Source organism: Phycodurus eques, chromosome 1 (genome assembly GCF_024500275.1).
Source record: "Phycodurus eques isolate BA_2022a chromosome 1, UOR_Pequ_1.1, whole genome shotgun sequence".
Taxonomy (NCBI): Eukaryota; Metazoa; Chordata; class Actinopteri; order Syngnathiformes; family Syngnathidae; genus Phycodurus; species Phycodurus eques.
Window position 1 is genome coordinate 16,423,457 of NC_084525.1, and position 22,968 is coordinate 16,446,424.

General features: G+C 40.8%; 1 protein-coding gene across 1 annotated transcript in view; it reads left to right on the forward strand.

Moving 5' to 3' along the window:
• The first annotated feature begins 991 nt into the window (after positions 1–991).
• LOC133404614 (kelch domain-containing protein 8B-like) overlaps positions 992–22,968 on the forward strand; it is a 95,067-nt gene continuing 73,090 nt past the window's right edge. Inside the window, exons 1-2 of the mRNA XM_061680673.1 lie at positions 992–1,199; positions 2,729–3,162. Of these exons, the coding sequence (XP_061536657.1) occupies positions 2,772–3,162 (391 nt within the window). The 5' untranslated portion in view covers positions 992–1,199; positions 2,729–2,771. The remainder of the gene's footprint in view (positions 1,200–2,728; positions 3,163–22,968) is intronic.

Sequence of the window (22,968 nt, forward strand, 5' to 3'; positions counted from 1 at the left end):
CCGCTGTTAAACACTGGAATGAGGAGGCATTCATTTCATTCTTGTAACTTTCCCAAAGTCACGCCCACACTACAAAGCGACTTGACAGCTATGTGGGGACCACAGAGCAAGCAGGATTTGTGCTTTTTCCCAAGCTCTCTTCACTCATCTGCACCTGTCTCCTCTGCTCAGTGTCATTTTCAATATTTGTGACATATCACTTTTAAAGATGAAACACCGTGGGCACCATACCATCAAATAATGATCAAATAAAACAGTACAGACCAAATAATCAATTTGGTCTGTTCTGTCCAGTCACCAGTTACAATTTCATACATGCCTTTGACATGGATGCAACATGTGGGTGAGGAAAGCTACTTGTCAAAACAAGACATTTTAAGATGGATGGAAGATAAAACCCGCAAATCTCTCGTATTGGGGACGTATTGCTTAAACTGTTTCAAAAAACAGCTCAGCTGAATCTTGTAAATATATCAAGTGGCCCAAACACAACACGTGAACAATGGTTGCTATGTTGCCTTAGTAACCGTATCCACGTGAGGATGATCAGGAGTGTCGGATGTCTTGAGGTCATTTGCATTTGTGCATTTGGTGATCCATTTGCATTCAGTGAAAACACGCCCTCCATCCTTTCATGCAGACTTCAGAGCTATCATGGGATTATTTATTGAAATTATTTTGACAATATTCTTCAATCTATACTATGACTCATCATTTAAACCATGTTTCTGTGTGTTCTTGCAGGTTGGGCCTCACAGAGGAACCTTCTCCAAAGCGCTTGCGTGCATGTGCTCCTATGAGTCAGAGAATATTCCTCTGGGATATGGAGATGTTGCCTAATTAAGGCATGAAAAGATTTTTGGACTTCCAGGGAAGTCTTTTCGTTGCTCTTGTGAAGTTTTCTTTTTAGACTTTGGATCATACACCCTCCCTGCTTCCTTTTTTTTTTTTTTTTTTTTATATAAAAGATTTGATGCCGCTTGAGGTTTTTGTGGGATTTGTAGTTAAACCAGAAGATATTTCTGAGGAATACATTCAAGTCCAAATAGGCTCTTAGCAGGACAGACTGAGGGAAGGACAGATCCAGAGAAAAGGGGAAAAAAAGAATACGTGAAGGGCAGATGGCTTTGCTGCTCACAAACCAACAGCCGGATGAATAAAACATTTATATAGGGGGAGGTGTGACATCTGGGAGAGGGGTGAGTTTCACATCAAACACCTTTTTTTTTTTTTTTTTTAACCTCCTCCATTCTCTCCTCCACAACCCTCTTTCTATCCTACATTTCATCTCTTGGATGCAAATGTCTGCATTTGCTTATCACCTTATAACTCAACTCAAGGCGGCACAGTGGCCGACTGGTTAGAGCGTCAGCCTCACAGTTCTGAGGACCCGGGTTCAATCCCCGGCCCCACCTGTGTGGAGTTTACATGTTCTCCCCGTGCCTGCGTGGGTTTTCTCCGGGCACTCCGGTTTCCTCCCACATCCCAAAAACATGCATTAGTTGGAGACTCAAAATTGCCCGTAGGTGTGAATGTGAGTGCGAACGGTTGTTTGTTTCTATGTGCCCTGCGATTGGCTGGCAACCAGTTCAGGGTGTACCCCGCCTCCTGCCCGATGACAGCTGGGATAGGCTCCAGCATGCCCGCGACCCTCGTGAGGAGAAGCGCCTCAGAAAATGGATGGATGGATGGATGGATGGAACTCAACTCAAACTATTATGTTTTAAATGCTCTTTATTGGTAATGTAGTTCAGTGATTCCCAACCACTGTGCCGTGACACATTAGTGTGCCGTGAGAGATTATCAGGTGTGCTGTCCAGTGTCACTTAATTGGCCTGGAAATTATTTATTTAATACAAATAAGGTATCTTTGTTAGCTCTAATAGTGAAATAGAGGCAAAACAAGTAATTGTTCTTCACCACGGTGTCAAACTAATTTTCATCATGGTCCACGTTTTAGGGTTTCCAATCGATGGTCACCATGAATAAAAAATACATTAATGTGTAACAAATAGAATTTGAAATCAGAGGTCATTTAAAATATTGACAACCAATTATTTAAGTATAGTGTTCCCCCGCATATGTGCAATTCATGACTCGAAAATTCACTTATTTGCTGATTTATTTTTAACCCATGCTCTTTTATTTGATGAAAAAGTCACTTATTTACTCTTTTTGTGCTCAGGCCAAAGGCCTGTCCAATATAAAAGTATTGCTTTGGCGCCATCTTTTGGCTCACTCACGTTTGTTAATTAACATTTAAACATTATGCAACCTATAAAACTCACTACTATTTGTCAAACCTCATAATCTGTTAGCAAGATTATGCTAGAACGAGTTTGCTCTTCGAGTTAGCAAGATTAAGATAAAACTTTATTTTAAAAATGATACCACAACTTAATTTGGCAGAATTATTCTAAAATTCAAAAGTTTCAGTTAATTAGCAGGATAGCGTTATCCTGCTTCAGTTTGGCACCGTGACACACCTGATCCACCAGATGGAGCTGCGGTAAAAACAAAACAAACCAAAAAACTGCATTACCACCACATACACAGTAATGGAGTGGTACAGTATGGGCTGGCACAGCATGATTCATCAGTGACACGGGCTAGGTGGGCCTTGGTGGAGGTCAGTGCATGACTAAGTGCCATTGTAGATGTGTTTTGTTTTCAGTTGTGCTTTCATTTTTCCCAACCCGTTCCCATTCCCTCCATCCTTCCTCCCCAGCCCGGTCTGTGATGGTGTCCCCCTTCCTCTCGATCCCAGAGAGATGCCCGTGCAGGAGATGGCGGCGAGTCCTGTCAAGTCCCTGTACTGGGAGCAGTCCCCCCCCATGTGCCAGCGCCGAGTCTACTGCACCCCCATCTACAATGAAGGCCTGCTCTACGTGCTGGGGGGCTGCAGTGAGACCGGCATGCCACTGGACAGCGTGGAGGTCCTGGACGTGGAGAGCCAGACGTGGAGCCAGCTGCCGCCACTGCCCACGGCGAGGGCGGGCGCTGCGGGCGTGTCGCTGGGGGGGCAGGTTATGGTCCTGGGAGGCATGAATCAGCTGCAGACCCCGTTGGCTTCAGTGGAAGTTTATCACCCAGATGAGGGCAAGTGGGAGCCGAAGGCCAGTCTGGGGCAGCCGTCCATGGGCATCACCACTGCGCAGAAAGGTACGGTTACTGATACATTATTGGATGGAACTTTGCTGGTTTACTTTTACTTTTGTCTGTGTGAAAGTACAATCATCTCACACGCTGCACTGAGATGGGATTGTTCTTCAGATGGGAGTACCTAAATTCATTGCTTTTCTTTGTATTTTATGGCATCTTTTTAAGAAATTGGCTGTATATTTAAGCGTTTCAGTGATGTGTGATTCAAACAAAAGGTTGTAATTATTAAGAAAACAGTAAAAAGTGACAAAAATGAATGAAAACATACACATTTAATAATTAATCCAACAAAAAAATCACATATACAGTACATCACATTTAACATAGCCAAAAAAGAGTTACCGGTATTCCTTAAATTCACAGTTCCATGTACGATATAATATATTGCTATAACTATTCATAGAACATTTTCAAATGTGGACAGATTTAACTATGTATGATAATATACAGTACAGTAATAGATATGCACATTGCACAAGAATTAATTTTTCTGTGATATAGCATCTGGGGGTGTTTACTTACAGTAGTTGGTGTGTCTATTAAGTAAGGGCATTTATAATGGGGGGAGGTCCTTTGTTTGTATAAATGCACTTTTATGATAACTTCAAATAATTGTATTATTTCTATTGTAAGCAACAACACTACTTAATTGGCAAATTATTTTACATTGCAATATAATATATATTACAGTAGAGTACTCTAAATGCTATTAAAGCGTCATCTCGGTATCTCTCCTTTCTTATCATATTTTTCTGGACACTACTCGGTTGGGTTTGTCCCACATGGAATGAAACTCCCCGAAATCCGAAATCCACGTCTGCTTTACAGATGCTGTATCTGGTCTGCAGATGTTGTGGATGAGTGAAACACCAGGAAATAAACATTGGTCACAATAAGGAATTATGGAAAAATCTGAATTCAGACTCCTTAAGAATATGTTAATGCTGACTTTTCATGACACATGACAAACAAGAAAAAAAGCAGACTAAAAGTTATTCCTGTAAAGTAGAAGACTTAATTTGCTGTTTTCTGGGGGGGATGCCATGTTGATTGACTGAGAAGCTTCTCCAGCGTCCCTGCAGTGGCTCGCTTGTAATTCAAACTGAGTGGTGTTGAGATCAATGTCCACTCACACAAGTCAAGAGGGTGGCGCTTAACTAAGATTCAGGCTCAATATAATTGCCAAGATTCTCATTAGGAATATAGAACATTTATTACGTTGGATGTAGGTGTTTGTATGTGGTAAGTAAATACAGAATACGTGCATGTGCGTGTGTCCTTGCGTGCGTGCGTCAGCGCGATGTCAAACTGCATGTGGAGAAAAGTTGTCACACAGTCCACAGCAGATGAATACACATCGTGAAGCTTCTGTTCATTCCTCAGATTTCTACAGACTGTCTCATCTTGTGTTTATGTGTGTCTATAAGTGTGTGTGTTTGTGTGTGTGTGTGTGTGTGTGTGTGTGTGTGTTAGCACATAGGAAGTTGTGAGCATGACAGTTGGAGGAAAGAGAGAATAAACTGTTTACAGGCTTTCAGAGCGAAGCAAATATCTGGAGCTGTGCCCCCCCCCCCCCCCCCCAAAAAAAAAACATAAGAGTATTGCATAAATTTAAACACGAAGAAATAATATGGATGCCAAGGTGTTTTTGCCTTAAAGTCCGCCAGACTAATGTTGACACATAATGGGAAACGCCACAGATGGACTCACGAATAGAATGTATGTTGTGGTTTTATAACGCTGTAAGCAACAGATATTTGAACACAACGGGTGGAGCAACATGTACGTATTGATGGGTGGTATAATGATACTCACAGGCATATATTCTTTATCCTCTGCAAGAAATCACATATTTCTGTCGTACTGAGGAGCGGAGACCATCTCCATATGTATTACACCGCCCCCAGGTAGCCAAGGCGCACACACCAGAAGGAGTAGCATAATGTCCATTAAACTGAAGCAAAAAAAATGTTCCAAAAACTTTTAATTTCTTTTCATTTGAATTAATTGTTATTCCTGTATGTTTTTATCATGTACAAGATTATAGAGCTCTATTTTTATGATTAAAAACACATTACAAACATTTTTGTCGTGTTCTTGCGAGGCTGGAACGGATTAACGGCAGTGACATTCATTTTGATGAGGAAAGTATTTGAGTTTTGGATTACGGCATGGTCACGCAATAAATTAAACTCGTATATCAAGGCACAACTATCAAAGCACAACAGGCACAACTGTCTATACATACACGTGTAGCTAAAGCACATAGGATGTTGTGGGTTTCGTTAAGCAGCTCTGGCTGCTGTTTTATAAGTGTTGCAAATGGAAGTATACTTGTTGTTGGGATAGAACATCATTGGCGTGAAGGCTCACTTGTGATATTTCATGTTGATGCGTTTTGTGTTTTGTCATACACATCGGTGCCGACTGTCGTCCATTATAATGAGAAACCCTCACAGACACACGCACACGCACACCTATAAGGTTGCACAGCCCTGCAATCAAGACACTCCCTTAAACGGAGGCTGTCACATTGCTTTAACATCAACAGCTCAAGTGCTTGTGGTCCCATGTTTGATTGCAGGACAACAAATAGTAGTGAGTATCCGTCATCCCTCATTGAGGTTCTGAAGGGAAAAAAAACCAAACAAAAACAAAACAATGCAGTTATCACTGTTGGCTGCTGACATTTGGCTTAGTTTAAGAGTAAATCTTTTGGGATGACGAGGTACACGGTGCTGGTCCTGACACTCTTCATCACTGTGGGAGACATGCGACGAGAGAAAGAAGAGCAGCAGCAGGAAGTTAGCGGAGGTCTTTGGATTTCAAACAAAGACGTCATGTTTACATAGCATGTGCACTGATGATCTAACACAAGGCCCACACTTTTGAGTAGTAGAGCCTCCGGTGGTTACATCCTCCTACTGGTCTTGCCAAGCTGTCAGAACGTTTGTATGCGTTTGTATAAAGGGATTGTGTTGGCGTGATTTGTTGCCATTCATTTAGTGTGTCACAAAGCAAACTCTTGTAATCACCATCAAATATTCGAAGATTACATTTAGACATTTTGTAACACCATTCAAGATTAGTATCGATATATACAGTATATATATTTGCAGTGTATACAGTATATGTAGAGAGCGAACCATTTATTGCAGGGAATATGTTCCAGATCCTCCCGCAATAGGAGAAAATCTGCCCTAAAGAGACACCATATTAAAAAACACTTTTGTTAACTGTACTCCTCCCACATCGACATGCGATAAGGGGAGGGTGACCCTTACCTGCATTGAAGAGTAAAAAAAACAAAACAAGAAACTAATAATAATGAGAGAGAATTCTTTTCAATTTTCGTTCTCTGGTCCGTGCTTTATTGGTTGATTGACTAATTTTCTATTTGAATCCAATAATGTCCATGATTCCGCAGTAAAATTGCTGGATTTGCATATTTCCTTTTCAAACACAAGAGAGATATGAAGCGCGGCAGTGAACAGCCTCACCTCACCTCAGATTGCATGATCCTTCACTAACAGGGTTGATATGGGAATTTATATCCAGTTGCCATAAAGACATCACCAACAAGTCAAAATTAAACAAGGGTCTCCCAGACATTGGAGCTATGGATTCCACACCAATTTCAATTAAAGCACCATCACATAAAGAATCAGCTGAGGTAGGTGACAGCACCCTTGTGAGGATAAACGGTTCAGAAAAAGGATGGATGCATTGACTTTGAAACAAAACATTATTTCAAATTGATTAGGGTGTTACGGAATTTGATTTTCATGATATGCATTTATTAACAATGCAGTACGACTGTAAAATTACTGAATGCTATGGAAATAATATGCCACAATATCTTAACCCTAATCACTTTGAAGTAGGGAAAGATAAAGAGTTTGTTTGACAACATTCAGCAGTTTTAGCATTGCGTGTCTATGGCATCTTTGTGAGTGTTACAGATTGCAGCTTTTTATGATTTCCTAATTGATTGTTTGACATAGGACTTTCGTAACAAAAGAAAGAAAAACACCCAAAATATTACTTTTTTTTCAACTTATATTGTGTGTCATTTTGCATGTGGAATCTTATTGAAATCCCCTAAGACCAGGCTGTGCAACTATGCACCACCTTCAGTAGAGTCTCAGCAGCGGCAGTATTTATGAATTCATTTCACTAGCTGCACATCTCATTCAATTTGCTCCATAGATAATAAAATATAAGTTATGTGGCATGCACGTGTACTGTGGCTATTACAATCGGTGGCCGGAGGAAATATAGAAGAATTTGACTGTTGGAGAGCACAAAAAGGAGTCGGAGGCTAGCTGCAAAAAAAAAAAAAGGCAGGGACTTTAAAAAGGGTTTAGAGAAGCAGCAGTCAAGACAAGTTACGTCATAGCACACAAAATCACCCCAAAATATAAATCATTTTCTGACGAAAATTTTATTTAGGAGTGTTCATATTGCATGCAGTCAATGCAAGGGACAACAACAGGAAGCGCTATCTTCACAGAGGCAAATGACTGCTTTTGAGTTTTTAAGGCAATTTCAAGACTTAAAAACAGTTGAGAGTGACATGAACATAGTTTCATCTCCCTTCACTTGCAATGTGTATAATGCAGCTGGTGACGTTCAGATGGAACTCAATGACATGCAGTCTGACACACTTCTGGCAGAGCACTTTAAGTCAGTCCCATTGCTCGAGTTTTACTCGTCACTCAAAGAAAATAACTTTCCACACACTTTCCTCTTTGATCCAAACCGCAATTCATACATTTTTAATATTTAAAGAATATCCTTATTCTTGTGATTAGAAGTAGCAGCTAATACAAATACATTGTATACTGTTTATTTATTCATTCATTCATTCATTCATTCATCTTCCGTACCGCTTATTCTCACCAGGGTCGCGAGCGTGCTGGAGCCAATCCCAGCTGACTCCGACCGAGAGGTGGGGCACACCCTGAACTGGTCGCCAGCCAATCGCAGAGCACACATAAACAAACGACCACTCTCATTCACATTCACACCTACGGGCAATTTAGAGTTCTTAATTAACCTACCATGCATGTTTTGGGGATGTGGGAGGAAACCTTGTTGCAAGAACCGATGAAGCCTGCTCGGATAAGAGGCAAAACATCTGCTAAAACAACCAGAACAATCCAGTTGCCATCGATTCGATGCCCTGAGATCTGCCATTCTCTTTTTCCCGATTTGATCAAAAACATAAACCTTGAGTGATGAATTCAAATGTAATCATTTGAGGATCTCCGCCCATGATACGTGGTTCATGAGGTTGCCTCTGCTCTGCCTAATTTGGAGGTGCTCTGCAAATCCACACCAGCACAGTGGTTGCAAAATTGTAACTTATAGACTGATTAAAACAGTGACAAGTTTCATTTTGATCAAAGCTTACTTTACGTCCATCCATCCATCCATCCATCCATCCATCCATCCAGACTACACTCTGGGCTGGTCACCAGTAGATCAGTAACGGTATCATACCAGCTACACGGAAGTCACTTTGTTTTTATAATTGATTTTTATCATACATATGCTCACGCAAGTACAACCACCTGTTTCAATGTAAAGGGAATTTTTTTTTTTTTCCCTTCAAATCAGACATATGTGACATTCTGCCCTAGTCTTGTACCAATGTGACCAACGTTGCCCAGGTTGAGAATGAGAGCAAAGTGCGCGGGAAGCCCAGGCTGCTACTGGCCAGTGGAACTCTTCAGACTTTCAAAGAGTGAGGTTCATATGATGTACGTCCGCAGAGCGCGAGTTACACTGAGCCCCGAAAACCTCACTCCCAATCTCGGTCATGGCACCAACGTGGTCATCCGGTGCGGTACACCCCGAGGTTCCAAGCCAGCGAGTTGGCATCCGTTACACGTACACAAATAATTGCTAAATTTGTCTGTGGTCAATTTTCTCACTGATACCACTCTCTTGGATTATTTTTCATGGCTTCTTGTCATTTGAGATTGCCTCTGGCTGCCACTTTGTCTTTGTCCCCACTGGCATGATAATAGTCTATGAACAAGATTATAGAGTATCGTCGTTGTCCTGATGACACGGTCTGAATATGGATGGATGACCCATTATCTCGAGGGGCAGGTTGGCGCGCTGCTGATGTTCATTCCAGTGAAGAATGATGAACACTAAAAGTTAATTTATTCCCTCGAACTGTATTTAAGATCTATTAACTAACTTAGGTCAGGACAATAAACGATACTATATTTGCATTTATGGTCTCTTTCCTTTTGCTGTACTTTACCTAAATGATGTCACAAGCTCTTCTCATTTTGGTCTCTATCATCATCCTCTTATTTCTTCATTAATCCTATTGTGGCTTCCACCATTTATTTATCTTTCCTACATGCACAGAGTTGATTCATGTGGATTTATAAATTGGGTTATTTATCTGCTGGCTCTCTGTCATCCCAATAGAGATTGTGCTTGTTTTCACACTTTGAGTATGTTTTCCTAAAGCTGCTTCAGGCAAAGTCAACTGGTCCCGCAACTGCAAAGACGTGTATCTTGAAAAGTTCCATTCCACATTACATTCACATGTATTTCAGTGCATTACTTCGCAGCTTATGACAAACTTGAATTTGAACAAATAGAAAAATGCTCATTGATAACTCAGGTAATAACTTATTGTACTTCACATCACAGTGCCCAAGAATTACTGCTGGTGTTTTAAAAATTTGCATAGAAAGCATTATTAACGCTACTTAAATCTCAGGTCTTTAAATATTTTTTTTAATCTGTACAGTATTTACGCAAATGAGAATGTTTTACAAGTCATGATATTAATCCAACAACCCACCTGGGAAAAACGTACATAAATGGAAGTAAACACGGTTTTCCCAGACAGCTTATCTTTATATTTCATTTGCTGCACACTGGCTATGCTGGGGTAGAAAAGAAACCGATAAAAACTTTAGTTCAAACATGTGAATGACAACTGTGGTGCACCACATGAAAATGTCTCAGTCCTCTAGTTGACTGGACAGAAAGTGGAACATTCAGCACGTATGTGTTTTCTACCAGGAGGGAAGAGAGGCTTCCAGCCGTTGAAGAACAGTTGGAGTCGGGACACCAGATGTCTGGAAACTAAAAATACTGTTATCATGGTTTTCAGTCTTCTTTACCTCCACAAAGGCAAGTACATTAGGTATACTGTACAATGTCACTCATTAGTTTTTTATTAATTATTATTTTTATGATTATGAGGCGGCACATCTGCCTCACAGTTCTGAGGACCCGGGTTCAAATCCGGCCTTGCCTGTGTGGCGTTTGCATGTTCTCCCCGTGCCTGCGTGGGTTTTCTCACACGTCCCAAAAACATGCAGGACAGGGCAGGTTAATCAAAGACTCTAAATTGCCCGTAGGTGTGAATGTGAGTGTGAATGGTTGTTTGTTTATCTGTGCCCTGTGATTGGCTGGTGGCCAGTTCTGGGTGTACCCCGCCTCTCGCCCAAAGCTAGCTGGGATAGGCTGCGGCACGCCCGCGACCCAAGTGAGGATAAGCGGTGTAGAAAATGGATGGATGGATGGATGGATTATTATTTCTACAGCAAGCCTCCTCCAACCGGAGTGAGCACAACTATGGTTACAGCTTCAACCACGTGAACACGGCCCCCCAAGCCCAGTTAGGTTAGCAGTATGGGCGAATTTCAGCGCATTTTCGGGACAAAAAGGGAAAATCATGTAGTCGACCCAGACACTTTTCCTTAAAGCTCCGACATTTTGAAGAACTTTTTTCTAAAATTTGGGATGTTATATTGGCTCTATGATGCCTCAGTAAAAATCGGAAATATGGAATTAAATTCATTCACGGATTCCTGAGTTCCAGATGTTTTTTCTGCAGAGAGGCCTGAAATCAGGTCATCTATGTCTCAGTACAATCCCTGTATTATTCCTCTGGTGGCTAAATCGTCTGCAATGTCAGCGTGTGAAAACCTATAGCGCAATCATGTGGCCCAATACAAGAACTCTGTCACTCTTGGGAAGCTTCAGCTGTGGATCAGTTTTTATGATGCATGATAGAGTTGCAAATGCTTCTTTATGCACAGAAACAAGTACAGTACCTGCAACACAGATTTTCAAAGAATATTTCTTGCTCTTGCATAACATATATAATCCGTGACAGCCTCAGATCATATCAGATCGCAACTCCTTTTATAGCATACAATATAGAGTACTAATAACCTCTGAGCAATTCGCAAACACACACACCCGCATGCACGCACGCACACACACTCACACGCATGCACGCACACATGCGCGCCCACAATTGAAATGCTTAGAGATAAAATCAAGTTTTGATTGTTGTTATTCTTAACATTTTGCATGGCACTTTCACAGAAGTAGACAATAGTTCCATAGTTAATAAGTAGGTCACTTTTTGCACCTTTTTGCATTGGCTTGTTTCTACGAATACTTGAGAAGCTCAAATGATCCATAAAAATAATGACAGTAGCATAAGGTGCAACATAGTTTTTGGAAAGCTAAAATAAAAAACATTAAGGAGCTAAAAGCTTACGGCGCTTCTTCCAGCTGGAATTCCTGTTAGTGAGCCAATAAAAGCTGATCTCATTTGGCACGGAATCTGACTGCCAAAGGAATGCTGTGATATATATTTTACAATTTTAATGTACAGTATCAAAAAGCTGCTTTATTATAACTCCCTTGGTTCGTCAGTCTCATTTTAGAGGAACGGATGTCAGTAATCTTCACAAATCTCCACAGTGCAATTATTTTAAAGTGTTTCAATTAGTTCCATCACTGAATTGCAGTCTTCAGTTGACAAAACTCTCAAACACTTGGTGGAAAATCCTCTTTTGACTTAATTCGAGTCCGGATCACCTCGAATATTTTGTCAGCTCCTCATTGACTGGTTGGTTATCAAGAATCAGCCAACAGTAAATTATATAAAACATGCTGTCGTCAACTTGATTCATCTAAGTAAAGAGCACTGTACACAAGAATTTATTTATTTATTTAATTTATTTATTGAGTTCTATTTTTACAACTTTATTCTCCTAGTAGTAGTTGGCTTGGAGGAGCCGGTCCAGTTTCTTCTGTCAAAATGATCTGCCCCGTTTTGGAGAAGATTCTCTCAGAAGGGACTGACATTGGTGCAATGCAGTCTCCAGCATCAGCAGCAACCGTTGCAGTAGACACACTGGCACCTTCGTTAATATCGGCTACAAATGCTTTATTTTTCTTTATTCTTCGCATTGTGTGGAAGGATGCCTAGTTCGTGGAGCCAGCTTCACCTTTGTATTGTCAATAATGTTGAAATGTGTCCAGATTTTACTCTTTTTCCTGCTGTCACTGATTTTCTTAACTATTCCTTAGCAGTGTGCCCGTTTAATAAGTTATTACGTTATTGGCCTGGTAAAAATAAATAAATAACTGAGTCCATAACGCTATATACTACGTTGATACATTTTAAAAAGTGCAAATTTATTATGTTATGGGCCGTTATTACGGTATGGGCTTCTATAAGAGAAGCGGTCAAGGACATGATAACCATCAAGTTAAATAGACAAACACATGGAGAGAGGGAGAGCGAGAGACACAGAGAAAGTATGCATTTTTACAGTTAAAGCCAAAACAAAAAAGTTAAATAACGTGATATTAGTACAATATTACGCTATGGGCTCAATTATTATATTTGCAAAGATTCTATTTTTTACCAGGCCAAGAGTGATGCCGGTAACGCGTTACTAAAAAAAAATGCAGTCCGGTGACGTCATTAGTAATCTAACGCGTTACTTTTTATATAAGAGTAGTCAGATTACAGTTACTTTGATATATGTGCCAATACTTTTTTGGTTACGAGATCCAGAGCTAAATATGTAGATATTAAAACATGCTATGTTTGCTTAGACAACAGATATTTATCGTTACCAAACTACACTGGTTGGGAACATGAGGAAAGTCAATAACCAAGACACTTGATTCAATACTTGCATGTCATAAGTGTCGACCAATTTTCAGACTTTGTTTTAGTAATGACTAATGAAACAAAGGAAACATAGTATATTCTTCACTATCCCAAACTAAAATGCACACAACGGCTAACTACAATATCGAAAAAAGGCGAAATATTTACAAACGGAGCCGTCTGGGGCAATGACGTCACGTGACGTATTGCACGTTTTCAGCACATAGTCAGTCAACTCAAGTGTACCCGAGCAGCCAGCGGCGCAAACGCAATGGACGGGCACGAGGGATTGGCATACTCAAGCTGTCACTACTTTGAGTTTCTCTGAAGAGGACAATACTAAGGTTCATTGTACACAGTGTGTGCACACACACAGTTGCCTTCATGGGCCCCACACAATCGGCAGGGTTGCTATAGTATATGAAGCTTTTATTTTAAAGTTGGCCCTCGCAGCACGTTAGTGGAGAGGACACTATTAACAATCATTGTAGTGGCTGCCTTGACTTCAACTTTCCGGCTGGTCTGACTGCAATGAAAAAACGGCAAAAGTAAACGGAGAGGGAAATCACAACTGTCGAGTTCTTTGCAGTTTGTGACCGAGCGCAACTGACCAACGGTCAAGCAGAACAACGGAGACGTACCCGTTCTTGACAATTCACAATTTTGACGACGGGGATTTTCAAATGTAAAGTTGGTGCTTGCCGTCTAATGTTATTGCGTTTTATGCATTAACTGTATTTGCTTCCATTAAGTTCCAATTCGTGATTGCACTTTGTAATAGCACATTTATTGAGTTCACCCTTGGTAAAGTAGACTTTTTTTGAGGTACATTTATTTTTTATTATTACCCAGAATTTATTCTCATTTAAAGATTCATTTTGCACTAAAAACTGTTACATATTGTTCCTTAAAAAGTAGCGCAATAAAAATAGATTTTTCCTGAACATAAAGAATAAGCGTGACTAATCATCCTGATTACCATACTGATAAAAAAAAATTATTGTGATTATTATTTGGGCCATAATCGTACAGCCCCCCCCCCACTCCATCACGCTGGTTAATTGCCAAAAGCGGTTTGTGCCCCGGGCAGAATAACACCTTTGCACACTACTGAATTGTGGTATTATGTAAATAAAATGTAGTGGAAATTGAGCTCGAGCAAATTTTCATGTCGAAAAAGGGTTTAACTTGATGACAAACTAACTAGTCTACTGAACTAGTCTCTTCTACTGTTATGGCTAATATTTTCACTGTGGCATGTCCACTAAATTTCCCAGCGGTAATAAAAAATAAATAAAAATGACACTCATTTGGCACAGGGTCAGTTACATAAGCTCTACTCTGTTGAAATGTTGTCCTGCCTGGCAAAATAAAAAGCAGATCATTGTCAGATACATTACTAGCAGAACACAATAAAGATTTGACTGTAACTAGGTTTTGTAGTGTGACTGAGTAAGGAGCATTTGGTGGGCCAGATGACGACAAACCTTTGCATGGCAACTATCTGAAACCTGACAGTGATTGTTTGTATGATGGGTAAATATAGTGTATGTTCCAGTGGCATTTAATATGCACCAAACCCTTGTCGAAAAACACAATACCCATGGCATACTGAATGATATGATCAATGCACCATTTTTAGCTTTGATGCCACGAACAGTCTTTGTTGTGACCTGAGCATGTACTGGAGCCAGGCACTAAGAAAGACTGATGTGAAATGTCAGGCAAGCTCAAAATAGCGTCACTTGTTCTTGTCCCTGATGTTGCATCTCTGCAGCTGGCAATACAGTCATTTACCACCTTATCAAAAACACAACTCCATGTCTTTGACAACAGAGTACATCTCCAAATCATAACGCCGTCGTCTTACAAGTGCTAAGAATAATTATTGTCTTGTGGTAAAATAGCAGGGCAGCAACCACTTAGGTATGCTACATACTGTAGAGGGGAAATTACAGTCGTCCTACAGTAATTGCATTGAGTTGAGTTGATCTGCTTGTACCATCTGATATGCTTGATTTGTTGAACATACAGTGCAATTGCAATTGCTACAGAATCACTCACATTCTTTTTTTCTGGTCACAATCATAGTTCTGCAGCCATTTATTGCCAGGCTGAACTGTCCCCCAGAGAAGAAAAAAAAAATTGCTTACAATGATGTTTTCTTGGCAACTTGGGACCTCTGCACCAGCACAGAAAGGACAGGGACAGTTGACAGGAACAAAGGCACACAGACACAATAAGTAAAGTAGAAGATTATTGTGAACATTATGGAAATGCTCACATGAATTCCATAATTAAATCATGAATCTGTATTAAATAATTTTTGTCTCGCTCATCAAACACTTAAAAGCATGCATGAACGAAATTGTACTCTCCCACGGTTGCTGGACAGGAGATTGCAAATTGTAAGCCAAGAAGAGTCCAGTTGCCTCAATTCAACCTTTACTGATTGCCATGCCCAGGATGACTGAGAATATACAAACAGTCGGAGAAAAAAAAAAAACCACAATTTGTAGCAAGCACATTGATATTTTTGATTGATATAAGTTACGTTAGGCGGCACGGTAGCCGAATGGTTAGCCTCGCCTGTGTGGAGTTTTACATGTTCTCCCTGTGGCCGCGTGGGTTTTCTCTCGGTACTCCGGTTTCCTCCCACATTCCAAAAAGATGCATGGAAAAAATAAATAAACATGCAACAATTGAAGACTCTAAATTGTCCGTCGGTGTGAATGTGAGTGCAAATGGCACAAAGACCCACGACCCTAGTGAAGTGGTTTAAAAAATGGATGGCTGGATGGAAGTTCCGTTAAATATTACTTAGGCAATTATGCTATTAGGCTAACGAAATTAGGTTAACAGGTTCCAGAATCAAGCGTTTCTGTCTAGTGTTTTCATGTTTTCTGCACATACTTTTGCTTCTTCTCATAGTCCAAAAACATGATGCGTTCATTAGATTCCGGCACTATCATCCATGAGACATTTTACTGACTATTCATAGCATACGCCACTGCAACAGCTTCTGAATTCAAATGTCTTACTGAGTTTTCATCCAGAAAGTCATTTGACACTCCCTGCAGGGCTCGTGTTTGTGTTTCTGTGTTTGTGTGTGTGTGTGCGTGTGTGTGTTTTGCTTGGGCGTCGGGGGACGACATGACAGCACTGCTAGCTTTCTGAAGGAGTTAGGTTGGGCTTTCTTCCTTTTCTCTGACACAGCAGAGCAGGTGAGAATCAGAGCAACTTTACGCAATGAATTGTGAAAGGAGACTAACAGTAACAAAAAGCAGAGGTGTGTGTGTGATGAGTCTGGCATCAGGGGGTGCATGCAGCGTATCAGAGCGGGAAAATGCAGTGAACAGAGAGTCGCCTTCTGTAATATTTTGCTGTCATGTACTTGCAACTCCCCATCTGATAACCACATTGTTTGCACTTTATTAAATAAGTACAGTAGGTATTTGACACATTAACAAAGTAGCATTATCATCACTGGTTAATAAAGAAATTTCACATCTCCGTGTAGTTTGTTCGGAGCCTTGATGCTGACAGTGGTATTGCATTTAGCTGTACATAAATAAACAACAACAATATACGACTCATGAAGGAGCCACACGTAGACAAATCAGAGTTGACGTAAAGCTTCCCTCATGATGTTCTGCTGGTTCTGACCTGATGAAGCCATTCACTTTTAAGACCTCAGCAAATGAATCATAGCAGTGGCGCAGTGTGGGTTGCCAGCGCCTGGAGCGAGTCATGGATTTTTTTTTTTTTTTTTTTTTTGCTCTCTCTCACCAGTAGACTTGTAGAACTCCCTTGAACCTTATTTGATCCTTCTGGGCCACCGTTGTTGGAAATGAGTCCATCACAATGTCACCTGCACAGTGGCCAAATGGTTAGCAGGTTTGCCTCACCTTTCTGAGGTTTGGGGTTCCAATCTTAACTCTGTCTGTCCCTTGTGGAGTTTGTTTTATTCAAGACTTTAAATTGTCCCTCGGTGTTAATGTTGGTGTGGATGTTTGTTTGTCTTTAAGTGCCCTGCGATTGATGGTGACCGTTCCAAGTGTACCCCATGACCTTGAGGCCAAAAATAAGTCAAGTCTGGACCTCGGAGACCTCATAGCTAGCTCGGGTTACGACAGACTTGTCAACTCAGAAATGGAAATGTTTTAACCAGGAAAGCCTCATTAAGATTAAAAATAAATCTCCTTCACTGAGTATTATATGCTGTATATTAAAAATAAAGCAATTTATAGTTTATGTAAATATCACTGGTTGAGAGCATGATTGTCCCAGACGCTAAGTAGTGACTCAGGTTATAGTTGCAAAATATTTTACTCTGAATATGAAATGTATCTGCAACAAGCAGTGGCTGACAAAACAGCTCAATTATTGGATATCATTTTAAAATACATAAAACATTTTCAAATAAAAGCAAAGCACAACAACAGGTATGCATCTGTTTGCATATTTACATATTTTTAAACTTTTCATAAATGCTGACCCACCAACCTAATGAGAATAAGCTGTACAGGAAATAGATGCATGTTTGGAATGTTCACATCACACGAGCCCCGTCATTGCTGTTCTTTCCTTTGCCTTCTTTTGTCAGTCATATGTTTTTTTTGTGATGTCGTCCATCAGCCTCTCTTCTCAGCACCCGTTCCCTTACCTCTACACGTCATATTTGATCACACGGCCCACTGCGTTTACATTTTGACTGCTCAGCTTTTTTTTTTTTTGGTCACTGAGCACTCAGTGGACCTCTACCCAACCCGCAAAAATCCTCAAGACACCAATAAAAAAGGTGTCAGTGTGACCGTTGCGCCTTCCCCTTTTTCACACTTCTTTGACTAAGCTTGTCCATAGTCATGCATTATTCACGCTTGTAACTCTGTTGTTTCTCTCTTTCTATTATCACCTTGCATCTTTATACATTCCGCTCAAGGCTTTGCGTTATAATTCTGTTAAACACAAAATCACTTCCTTTGAGCACTTGGGATTATTACAGCGTTTGTTTAGGACCACAGGAGCTTAGCGTATAAAGATAAACAGCTGCGATGTTCTGGCTCCCTGACTTAAGGATGTGTGGTTAATTTTACACACACACACACACACACACACACACACACACACACACACACACACACACACACGCACACTCAATGCTGGCAGAGGGAAATTAAGTGCACAGGAAAGCAGGCAAGGATGCATACCTAAAACACACATGGATAAATGACCACAGACAGACAAATTCCTGGATGCTCATGGGACAGGTCGTATTAAGCATTTAGTTTTTTTCCACAGGGGCATCGGGTCTTTCCCTGCACATTAAATGTACATGATGGTTTGGGCATGATAGAGCTTTAAAAAAGGAGTTTGAAATATCTGCAGACTTTTGATGTTACCAATGAGATTCAAGATTTATGTTGAACATTTTTAATGCTGGTTACAAAACATTTTGATAAAAAGATACAGATAAGGTGCATTAATCATTATTCCCTATCTTGCCACACTTCAAATAAAAAAGCTATTTGGGTCAATAAAACTCTACATGGTTGTTTCTTTTTTTTCTCCTGCATTTCAAAACGCAAGTAGAAGAAACCTCCATTGAACCAAATTTGCACTAGTGGGGTAGATGTACATTAATTATTTTGCCAAAAGTATTCGCTCACCTGCCTTGACTAACATGATTTTAAAGTGATACCCCATTCTAAATCAATATGGTTTAATATGACCTTTTTTGGTTTACTGTTTCTTGTGGAAAGGCTTTCAACAAGGTTTAGGAGTGGGAATCTTTCCCCATTCTTCCAGGAGCATATTTGTGAGGTCACACACTGATGTTGGACGAGAACGCCTGGCTCACTGTCCACTCGAAATCAACCCAAAGGTGTTGTATCGGGTTGAGGGCAGGACTCTGTGGAGGCCAGTAAAGTTCATCCATGCAAAATTCTCTCATCCGTGTCTTTATGGACCTTGCTTTGTGCAATGGTGCACAGACATGTTGGAACAGGAAGGGGTAATCCCCAAACTGTTTGACTGTCCAAAATTTCTTGGTATGCTGAAGCATTCAGAGTTCCTTTCACTGGAGCTCAAGGGCTAATTTTTGGACATTTCCTTTGTTAGGAACAGTTTGGCGATGGCCGCTTCCTGTTCCAACATGACTGTGCATCAGTGCACAAATCACGGTTCATAAAGACATGGATGAAAGATAAATTTGACTGGCCTGCACAATCCTGACCTCAACCCTATAGAACACTTGAATCAATTAGTGTGGAGACTGAGAGCCAGGCGTTCTCGTCCAACATCAGTGTGTAACCTCGCAAATGCGCTTCTGATAAAGTGGTCATAAATTCCCATAACACACTCCTAAACCTTGTGGAAAAGCTTCCCAGAAGAGTTTAGGATTTTATAACTGCAGAGGGGGGCCCGGTGTCATATTAAAAATAAGAGGGCTGCACATTTGGTTTCCCCTTCTTATTTTCGCAAGCTTGTAAAGTCATTCAATGCCACACTAAAATTAAATTTGGAAACCAGATGACAAAGTGGACATGAAGAAAGATGCATTGTTTGGTCAGGGTGGCCATTACTGGCTTGTGCGTGTATGTGGGTGTGTGACTGTAACAGCCACCTCTGTCTGTCTGACTCTCTTGCTGCACCTTTCTTTCCCTCCTCCTCATCGATGCTTCCATCTACCCAGACCAGAGACACTTGCACTTTATGACGATATTTCATTCCCAACTGTCTTGTGCATTAATGAGCCATCCTCTATGCAGGAATACAGACAGAAAGACACACGGGGCATACAGAAATAATGAAAGCTCCAAGCTGCGGTCCCTGACGACCCCGCTATTCATATACCTACATATGGTAATCACCTCTGCAGCAGGGAAGTCAGCTGTGCACACAAAAACATAACTTATTGAGGCACTGTTATAACATAACTACTGAATTCTGGCCGCAGGCACCCATTTTGCACTAATAATTACTCTATCACCTGTTCAACACAGGCATAAATAATTTACTAGAGACCTTAGTATGACATCGCATGTGTAATGTCACAGGTTTACATTTATTATAAATGTGGGTGTTAGCCATGAAATGTAGGCCAGCATATACTGTAAATGGAATATATGCGTCTCATTCCATCATCACTGTCTTTACCTTCTCTTGTTTGCAAGATACTGCCAGATAATGCTGTAGGCAAGAGTAAGAGTAAATGTACAAGGACAAGGTGATAATACCGTTCCATTCATTTTCAGATGAGATGTGACACCAAAGCGAGAAAAGTCGAGCCGTGCGAATAGAATGTTTTTTTTTTCCTAGGCTGGTGCATCAATGCATGGTGCAACAAGCTCCCAAGCAGGGAAAAAAAGTCTGTTCAAAATGTGTGATGTGGCTCAGGTGTGCTGAGGAAAAATTGTAACATCTTGACAGACGCATTGCTCATTTTTTTTTTCCGGCCCTGGCCGCTCATTACATTCACTTTAAAAAAGATTTACACAGATAGTGGAGCGGTTGATGGCAGCTGAGCTCTGCGACAACTTGATTCATTATTGATTGCATCCTATTCTCCTATTCTTAGACCTGGTCTGCAACATTGGTAGAGCTGAATGTGTACCTGTGTCTAAAAAGACAAACTACAAATGACAAGGCTGATAAAGGGAGGTCTCAGTTCTAATAATGGCTGCTATGTAAGATGGACTCCAAATGACAGATTTTGTCAAATGACAGAAAGTAATAAGCGTTAGAAAAATGTTTGCGTTACTTCCGGTTTATCGTAATTTAAAATTACAGCGTTATAAATCAAAGTATTTATGAGGGCCACCACGTCACATTTTACAAGTTTAACTTTAGGCGAAATGACGACAAACCTTTTAATCAGTCTCATAATCTGGAGGTTGCTACACTCTGTGACATTTTGAGTCCTAGGTTACAGAGGTTTACATAAATTCAGAACACGCAAAATACGACCACGAGTGGAATTTTATGGTATATTTAAAGAACACACAACTACAAACTACAGCAAGAAAAGAACACTAAGGGTAAACGAAAGAGAGAAAATAAGGCGTACGAAAATGGAAAAGCGGACATCGTGTGTGGTCACTGGGCTAAACTAAATGAGTGTGTGAGCGTTTAATGCGTTGAGTCAGAGCGAGAGAAGGCAAAGTTGGGATTTCGTATGAAGCTATTAATTTCCCCACAATTATAACGCACTGATGTTGTACATCATAGTAAGGATTGCAGTGTTGACTCAGGAACGCTGATCAGTTGGTCTTTAGGGGTGGTCTTCCTTTGGAAGCGGCTCCGGAAGCAAGGTGACAGATTTGGTTGCAGACGACAAAGAAAAAGAACGAGAGGGGCGGGAGAAGAAAAATAGCTGGTCATCACACCTTCTTGGGAGAACCGGACGTCTCTCTCTCTAGTAGCGGCTCTGATTGCTTAGCGGAGGCCCACGTTTCGGCTGGGAAGCCATGTCCGTTCGATCCCGGCTCGCGTTTACCACGCCGTGTGCCCACACAAAAGGGGACACGGGGGAGGGGTGGCCGATGGCCAGTCCCGCAAGGTACGAGGAGAGGAAAAACAAGACTAGCCTGAAGTCAACTCAACTCAGAGAAAGGTGTGTGTTTACAGTTAAATACCCCAGGGGCGGGGTGTAGGAAGTGGGAGTGCCAACTTGGAGAAGACCACGCCCACCAGCCTGAATCTTGCCCACAAATTTGAGTAAATAGGATTTAAAATAATAATCTCAAACACTCCCAACTTTGTACTGACACGCATAGAATCATTGTTTAAACGTTGGTCATGGCAGATGGGTTGCTTATTGTTCAATACAACATTTCTTACTGTTTGATCATGAACAGCTTTCAAAATCATGCAGATGACCTCTCAAAGTGAGAATGGGGACACAGACACCAAGGCATACATTTGGAATATTTCTACAGTTTGTAAGATATAAAAACGGACATTTTATCTTCTGTTAACAAACATCAGAGGCACACCCACAAGTTCTGGCGTTTCCAGTTCCTCTCAACGCCAGTGGGTGGAGCCTCACGCGCATCGGTGGATATTAACCACATAGTCTTCCCCAACCATTTGGTCCGGGAAGGTGTCTTTTAAAGACAGGAATCAAGATTTGACGGGAATCTACTAATTGGTTTAAGTGCACCAGGTCCTAGTCGCCATCTCACAGGAGGGCAGCCTGTAGGAGTGGGACTTCTCTGGTGGTCGCGAGCCTCTGTAACGCCTCAAAGTTGCGGCGTGCATGTCCAAATTGCCTTTCATTTTTAACTTACAAAGGACATTTATTACGAAGAATGCTTGCACACCACGAGAGCTTTTAAACTATTCAGATCTGAGGTGGGACCCTACCCAACGTGGTGCCCTTGGCGAGATTTAATATGGCGCGCCCCTCCATTGGCGATTTACATACGCTTCCAAAAGAAGTTGAGTAGCATCATTTTTACCATTGTCTTTAATTTATAACGTCACCCAATTTAAAATATAAAATAAACATTTTCTTCATTTCTACTGTATCGTTATTGCCAAACAAATCATGCAAATGGCTTGCTGTTGCAACACCCTAAAAAATACAAAACAAAAATAGCAACAATTTTACCTCTCTTTCTCACATTTTTTGTCTTTTTTATACCTTCTGCCCCGGACAGTTTTTGACATTTTTATAAGGTTCTCTTATATTTCATAATTCAAAATTTGTAACCATGTTCATCATTCCAAAAATGAACTAGTTCATAGTTCTTTTTTTCTTCCAGTATGTTGCTGATGGGTTTAGAGCTCGCGGGGACAAGGTCCGTCGTCATTGAGAATGAATTCTAATCAGCTAAATT